Genomic DNA, 8,366 nt, shown 5'->3' on the forward strand with positions numbered 1-8,366 from the left:
CACAGCTAGGGGATGGGGGCTTGCTACTGGCATCTAGTGGACAGAGGCCAGGGATGCTGTTAAACATCCTCACAATTATTTGGCCTAAAATGTCAATAGTGCTGCTCCCAGCACAGCCTACATTTTGGGAGACCAGCTTGCCAGGGTGTCCTCCCCACCAAATACTGAAGCAAGGGGAGGATGGGAGCCAGAAAAGGGTGCTGGGTGGGGGTAGGAGAACACAGCCACCTGCCACTCCACAAACCACCAGACTCAAATAGGCAGAGGCTACCAGGCACTTGGAGGAGAACAGTGAGGAGGCACCTCACAGTCTCCCATCCACACATGGCTGCTCTCACTGAATCCAAGCACACTCAGCCATGGAGTGCCATCTTTAAGCTTCTTCCAGGACTCTGACAGATCCATACTTTCTTGAAAGCTGAGGCCTTCTAGGAAAACAAAGTTGCTTCTCCCTCACCCACTTCCCCTCACTCCCAGAGAGGTGAACAGAGGAGAGCGCTGTCTCACTAACCCTTTCCATGGCCCTGTCAGAGACAGAGCAAATGACTCAATGGACCAAATCTGGTAGGTAAACTGTAGATTCACTCTAAGGCCTTGAGCAGTGTGGGGAAGTGACCTCCCCACACTTACTACCCCTCCAGCTCTCCACCCACTTGTACTTCCTCATCTGCTTACACTTCCACCCCCACACAGAAAATGACACCCATGTCATTGCTGGCCAAAGTTGGACAGGGTGAACCACACCTGGCAGTATGAAGGGAATAAAAGCATCCTTCGTATTTCCCTAAATCTTCTGTGAAAGGCTTCTATGAATGGAAGAGGAAAATCTCAATACAGAGAGACTCTCCTGGCTTACAAACACAGCCACCACAAATGGCCTCATGGGCACCATGCAACTCCAGAGGTCTCCCTTCACCTAGACCATGATACACCTGGCCACTCAGGAATTGTGCAGGAGAGCTTCTTTTGAATATGTAAGCCAAGCACTCTTAAAATCAAACTTCAGTTATCCACCTTGTGGGTTATCCACAGTGTCTTTTTTAATCCACAAACCAGCTTTTCTCCCTGCCTCCCACTCTGCTTCTGGACCAACACTCCCTTCTGCTGGCTGCTGTGTGTTCAGGGAATGCAAAACCATAATTAGCAAGGTAAAGCTGTTCAAAAAAAAAAAAAGATAACTCATAATGCATTCTAAACCCTGGAGGCAATGACTTTTGAAGTAACCGTTTGGGGGGAATTTATGCCCTTCTATTAGTGCAGTGATAGAATTGACTATACAGTTTCCCCATTCAGACATGCCGATTAACCAGACAAAAGGAAACTAGGCTATATCCCAAAGAAATAAACCCTGCAGGCAAAGGAGTTTTCATTAAAAAAAAACAAAGGTGTTCTTTCACAATACAGGCTCTATACCTCCTCTAGCTACTAATATGTCATCAGGTACAATAGTATTTGATTCTGGAAAAGGCAGGAATTGCTGGGGAACATTGTGTGGGGTAAAACTAGGGGCTAATGTTTTCTACCTGCAACTCTACCAAGGCAGAGATGAATCTCTCTTTTTGGCCCAGCCAAGATGACCTTGTGTAAAAAGAAAGAGGGATGAACATATTCCCAGATTTAGGGGGAGGTACCAAATCTTTCTCCTTGCAGAAAGTTCCTGACTCCTGAGGATGAAGCCAGCATATTCACCATGGACCACTTCCCTCTGTGGTATCGACAGGCTGCTGAGCATCCTGCTGGCAGCTTTGTCTTCAATCTCCAATCAGCAGAGGCACCAGGTGATCGGCACCCCTGTGCTCCTGGGGCTGAGCTGGGACCAGGGCATGGCTCTTCCTGAGGCTTTTGGTGGGAAACAGGAGCAGACATGGAACAGAATGTCCACACCTCGGGGTCCAACCTTCCTTCCTGACACCTGTCAGCAACTTGGGAAAGCTTACTCATGCCTTATCACACAATTGGCCTCTACCCTGAATATAGGACAGATCATTTTATCTCCCAGCCAGCAGCCAAAGTTGGTCCCTAAAAATCCAGCATGGCACAAAGGAAGAAATTTGACCCAAAAGTCAAGAAGAGCTGGATTCTAGCCCAAAGTCCAAACAGGTGGATATTAGAAAAGTTTGTCTTTAACATTCTTCTATTTCTAAACATCTATTTTTGAAAATGTCTTAAACCACCCAGATGAAAGTAACAGACCTTATTCCATCAGAGGACTTCTGTACTTACCAAGTTCACTGCCCCCATCGCACTTCTGCCCAGAGAAAGCAGCCTGGTCTCCACTCCCTTGGGGTCTCCCAGGAAGGGCAATATTGGGCTCCCCATCTGCTCCTCAGGAACTCCCAGTAATAATTGGGTGCCTCCTGGCTGGCAGGCCACTGGGGGCTCAAGGGGTAGGAAGAGTGGCAACTAAGATTGGTCCCATGGACCAAGCTACCAAATCCCTACTCGTCCAAGGCCCAGGAAAGGTTTCAGAGCTGCAGGCACCCAACTCTCAAACCCCAGACCCCACTCTGAAAAATAGCCCAAGAAAAGTTAAGTGACTTTAACAGAGCACCAAGAAAATTGCAAAATGTTTAGAACAGAAAGGGACTTTGGAGGATGCAAGGCTTCACTTTCTTAATGTACACTCAAAGATTCTATGGCCCAGAGAGGTTAAGGGACTCATCCAGGGGTCCAAGAGTCTGCAGCAGAGCAAGCTCTCCACCAGGTCACCTTGGGGGAAACTGACCCTAGCACAGTGGAGCAAGAGGGCCTAGAAATATCCATGTCCAGGTCAGAGTGCAAAGAGATAGAGAAAGAGAGGGAGGAGGGGGAGGAGAGGGAGGGAGAGAGGGAGGAGGAGAAAGAGAAGGGGGAGGAGGGGGAAAAGGGAAGGAGGGTGAAGGAGAGGAGGAGAAGAAGGAGGGGAAGAGAGAGGAGGATGAGAAAGAGGGGCAGGGGAAAGGAGAGAAGGAAGAGAAGGAGAGGAGGAGGGGAAGAGGGAGAAGTAGAGAACTCAGCTGAGTCCACCTGGAATGGAAATGTCCTTTCACCAAAACCCTCCAGCCACCACTTCCACCAAAACCATCCTCAGCTTCCTGATGGAGAAATTCCCTGAGCTGACAGCTGGGGAGACCCAGGAGGTCCCCCTCTATGTCCTTTTGACTCCTTCTTCACCTTGTGCCTAAGCTCACCTCTCTATCCCATGCCTGTTCCCCTCACTGAATGCAACACTAATAGGCTTTACAAAATGTTCTAGAGCATATAACTCATTTAATCTGCACAACTCTGTAAGTGTTGTTATTCTCTTCTTACACGGGAAAAATTTCAGGCTCAGAGAGGTTCTGTGACTTGACCAGGATCATGCAGCTAGAGAGCCACACAGGCCAGGCTAAACCCAAGTTCTACCCCCTTAAGTATAAGCCAGGAGGGGTTAGAGGAAGGGAGGCCCAGTGAAAGCTTACAGGGGAGGCTCACAAAGCCAAGGTGATGGTCCCCTCCCCACATTGCCCCCCAGAGCCAGAAAGAGGCAGCTCTTTCTTCCTGTCGCCTTCTATAGCAGGAGCAAGGGCTACCAAAGGAGGGGCTCCCGCAAGGTCCTGGGGAGGTTCTCTAGAGTGAAGCTCTGGCCCCCCACCCCCAGTCCATGATGATGGCTCCCTCCTACCCGCATTGTCACTGGGCCCATGCCTGAAGGCTGCTGGGGTTGCTTTTTGTGGCGGTGAGGTAGGAGGGCGGTGGGTGGGGAACCAAGCCGCAAGGAGAAGAGAGGGAAGCTGGCAACCCAGAAGGGGGGACGGTTGAGTAGGGAGGCAGGAGCTTGCTCTCTTTTCACACCCTCGCTTGCTGCTTTAGCTCCTGCCTATGCTCAGAGACACGTGGACACCTCTGCACACTCCATTCTCCCCCAAGGGAAAAGACAACAACAGCTTCATTGTAATGGGGAGTGGGTACCCCGAGGAGGTGGAGGAGTCACCTCCAGGGTGAGTGGAGTCTTCACTCTGCCTCTGCAGGCTGACTCTGTTGCCCTTTGCCTGAGGCCTGGTGGGCTGAGTTCTGCCCACACAGAGCCATCCTTTGCAACCAGTCCCTGAGAAATCTGCCAGCACAGGGCAGTCTCACCAATGCCCAGGTGCCTCAGGCTCATCATTCCTGCTTCTAGACATTTCTAGAGGCAAGGTGAGGAAGCTGACTTCTGTATTTATTGTGGTTTTATCATGGCAAATTCCTCGGATCAAGGACAACATTACATATTGTAAGTTGCTAGTATCAGAGTAATTTTGGGTTTCTGTGGGATATTTGATTATAGCGAGGTGCGATAGATGAGCTTAGCAAAAGAGATATGAGAAAACAGTGGTTAATTTAAGTTCTGCTATAGCAGACGATTTCCACACGAGCTTCTCATGACCTATTTGTTTCGAGCAACATTTGATATATAAAGACATTCTAACAAGATAGCACTTGATAAAATTTTTCCCCTTTCTTGGAATTTTTAGTAATGGAAATTGGCCTGTGGACAAGAATGCTTTGAAAAGCGAAGCCATGTCCCTGGACTGATGAAAATTAAAAAGCCCGAGGTCAGATACTAGCCCATGTCTTGGAGCCAGAAAGCTCTGTTTTAATGTAGAGCTGAAACTGCCACGTGAATTTTGCACCTGTGGTGGCCAGATTCTCTTAGAAAAGGTGGGGGTGGCAGCTCAAGGCAAGCCCCTTGCCCTTCAAGAGCCCAGCAGAGTATCCCAGAAGCACACCAACCATCTGCAAAGCGAAAGACATGGCTTGATAACGGGGTGGTGGTGGCAGGTTGGCCACCAATGACCAGGATTTATGGAGTGCCTCAGAGGTGTCAGGCACTAGCCAGCCTTCTGTGCCTGGTTCAGCCCTGGCATCCGGCCTCCAGAGGGGCTGGCTGTCAGTGTCACCCTGACTCATGTGACTGATGAAGGACAACCCAGGATCAGCCACTGCCGAGTCCTGGAACGCAGCCTGTCCTTCTGCTAGAAAGAATCATTTGACGCAAAGCAAGTCTTCTGAGTGGAGCATGTGCTGAGAGGGTCACAGCAGTGTCCCTGAGCTCAAGCGAGGCAACAACCAGCAGACAGTTGCTGTCCTGAGACAGAGCAAACTCACAGTGTCCTTGTGACGTGGACAACACTGCATCGTCCAGGTGGGCAGGGGCTGTGGTGTATTTATCTGGCAGATTCAGATCTGCACAGGAGGGGCAGTGCCTGACACTCAGGAGGCGCTCTGCAAAGACCAGTGGTTGATGGTAACAGAGCCACCATGGCAACAACTTCCCCAAACACTGCCCCCTTCACCCCGACTTATTCAAGGAATGCCCTCACCTAGTATTTATGTTGTCTTTTCAGCCTACCCAATCACTACCCAACCACAGGCTCTTCCTCAGGTACTGAGAACTTGACTTAGCAATTTTTGTTTCCCCAGAAAGTCCAGGCCAGCCAATGGTAGTAACAGCGAGCACTGCTGTGGCCGTGACGGTGGACAAGAAGACAGCTATCGCTGCAGGTAGGAGCTGCCCTTTGCACCACCATGGTCGAGGAGCTGTGAGTCAATGTCAAGAATAAGGCACACAGTAATAGCAAGAGGACCCTACCTATGGTCTGCAAGTGACACAGCCCTCAGGCCATAAGTTTTCCCAAGTGAAATGTGGGACTAAGGGAGAAAGGAGTCCTCCCAAGCCATTTTGGTTATAAAACCATAAAATCTTAGATCCAAAAGAGTTTAGGAAGTAAAATGAAGTTCAGACAGGTTAAGAGATCTGCTCCAGGTTGCACAGGACAGAGACTGCAACCCAGACCTCCTCACCACCCCTCTCTGCTACTTCCTGCTTCCATCACCTTGGGTCTAGCATCCTTCTGTGGAGAGAGCTGGGCTTGTGACTGAGACCCTAAAGTAAGAGCCCAGGACGCATGCTCAATATGTGCCAGGCACCTCAGAAACTGCTTCCTGGGTGCATCTCATTCAGCCCTCAGGGTGATCCAATGAAGCCGATACTTTTGGCTCCATTTTACAGATAAAGAAACTGAGACATAGAAAAAATATTTGCCCAAAGTCACCTAGCTAATAATTAATGAAGCTAGAATTTGAACTCAGGTTGCCTCTTTTTAAGCCCCAGCTTCCTACCCCATGTTGCCATTTGCCACAAATGTGATGAGAGTACCCAATGACCCTCCCACACTGCCCTGACTTGGTAGTTTCTTGGTATCTAAAAGAGTCCTTTGCATGGGTGCCTCCTTGCCTGAGTGCCGTCAGGCCTGTGTGGTGAAGCCCTCAGCTTCGGTTATAAATCCTCGCTTCGGTTTCCATGTCTCAGAGCCAGCTGTGTTCTGCAAAGCTGTGCAATCCAGTGGGCAGTCAAGCATCAGCCACCACAGGTCCTGTCCTGCCTCACCAGGGGCCTGGAGCCATGTGAAAGGGCTCCAGCAGCTAGAGCAGGCAGGGGCAGGCAGGGGTGGTGCGCCTTGTCCCTCAAAGCTGGATTCAGGGCAAAAGAGGTGGGAGGAGCCGGCTAGGGTCTGGCAGAGATTGTCCAAGCCTGTCTTACTGCCTGAGGAAACATCAGCACCACTGCTGGCCTTCAGGATGTACCGCTACAGCATTTGGAAGGGGCCATCTCAGCCACCTTTTTAAACTCAGGCCACAGTGTGCTAACTGCAGACCCATTTCTAGGCCAAAACTGGACCTGAACTTGTCTCCCTAAAGACTATTCTGTGGTCCCAGCTGAAATCTGTGCCTGTCCTGCTCCCTGTGATATGGACCTTCTAGCTCCTGCTAGACTTGAGAGTCTAGAAACCAGAGGGGACAGGGGTCAGGCTGCCGGCTGCATTCTCCTGCACTCTCCAATCATTTGGTATCATTTTTAACTCAGAGCTGAATCAGAGCCTCCAGGGGTTGCCATAGAAACCGTGTCCTGGTGCCTCCGGTTTAACTCACTGCAGACAATGGCTCTGACGCTCTGGGGTGCATGGATGTGATAGGAAAAGAGTGAGGCACTGGAGACCTTATACTTCAACTTTTTGGGGAGTGTCTCCTTTTGCAATTTCCCCTCCATGGCAAATGGCTCAACCTCCCTGATACTGGGGCCAGAGGAGGCCAATAGTTGAAAGCAGAGTAGGCAGCTTATTTGCTACCCTGACAGTTTCATCCCTTGGAAATAAGTGGCACCATGTGCATGTGAGCTCCAGGACCAGGTGAGCAAGGTGGCTGCCAGGCGGGCTGCATGTGTGATTTTGCACACTGAGTAAGCAAAGGGAGAAGGTAGGAGACAGGTACTCAGACCAGCTACAGGGACCGGCTACATGCCAAATGTATGCATAATGACATGGGTTCACACAGAAGGGCAGATGAATAAAGAGGGATCATTTTGATTTTAAGCAGGTGGTTTATCAACTGTTTATGCAGAAGTTCTAGGAATCTTTTTGATCAGGATCCAGTTTCAATTTCCCATGCCCTCCAGACCTACTTGGAGAATATTGCCCAGCATAACAATGGTGGCACCATAAATTGCAAGTGTGTTTCTCTAGCACGTGTCCTGTAGTACACACATGCCCCTGCCTAGAGGCCTTTAGCGACGAGCCTGCTGTCTGGAGCCGCACGAGGGCTCCTCCACTTACTCTGCCTACATGCAAATAGGCCTAGCCGTCAGACCTGTGTGTGTACATGCACAGCAGTGACGTGCATGACACACCTATGCATTCCCCAGGCCTGTGCCAGGCTGCTGAGGGACCTTGGCCTCTGCTTCTGCAGCAGGGCTTGGGGAGTACTGTCTCTTGGGTCTGATACACCTGTTAGGCTTCAGGAGGCAGCACCCCACAATTATCACTGCCTCTGAAAAGCAAACAGCCCGGCTCTGCTGGGATTCCAGCTGAATGCCAGGAAGGGGCCTGGATGGCTCACTTCTCCCTAGGGCTTGCTCCTGGCTCGCTGGGATATCATCCAAAGGAAAGCTCCTAGGAAGGAGAAAATTCTGTCTTGGTCTCTGATGACTAATGAACCATAGAGCCCAGGCCCAATTAGCCAGAGGCCGGTCCAGGCCTGGAGATGAGTCACTCCAGCTTGGGATGGATGAACAACCCCAGAGATCTGGCCCTCTGGCTCATCTCCCCTCCCGGTCTCCCAGCCCCAGCCTCCAGTTTATAATTCTGGTCCCGTCCCACCACTGAACCTGCTCAATCCTGTGGAAGATCATATTTGTAAGCTCAGAGTGTCATCTGCCTGTACCTAAAGTCAGTCTTGAAGGTGCAAGAGGATAATAGTTTAAAAGGGATTCCTCTTTCACGTTAGCAACACCCCCAATCTCACCAAAGCTGATAAAACCTAACCAATAGCTCTTGGAGAGCCATGCCCCCGCCTCCCATCACATAGTGGTG

General features: G+C 50.4%; 1 protein-coding gene across 1 annotated transcript in view; it reads left to right on the plus strand.

Moving 5' to 3' along the window:
• CACNA2D4 (calcium voltage-gated channel auxiliary subunit alpha2delta 4) overlaps nucleotides 1-8,366 on the plus strand; it is a 112,447-nt gene that overhangs the window by 63,436 nt on the left and 40,645 nt on the right. Inside the window, exons 25-26 of the mRNA XM_007092866.3 lie at nucleotides 1,651-1,778; nucleotides 5,422-5,502. Of these exons, the coding sequence (XP_007092928.2) occupies nucleotides 1,651-1,778; nucleotides 5,422-5,502 (209 nt within the window). The remainder of the gene's footprint in view (nucleotides 1-1,650; nucleotides 1,779-5,421; nucleotides 5,503-8,366) is intronic.

Source organism: Panthera tigris, chromosome B4, assembly GCF_018350195.1.
Source record: "Panthera tigris isolate Pti1 chromosome B4, P.tigris_Pti1_mat1.1, whole genome shotgun sequence".
Classification (NCBI taxonomy): Eukaryota; Metazoa; Chordata; class Mammalia; order Carnivora; family Felidae; genus Panthera; species Panthera tigris.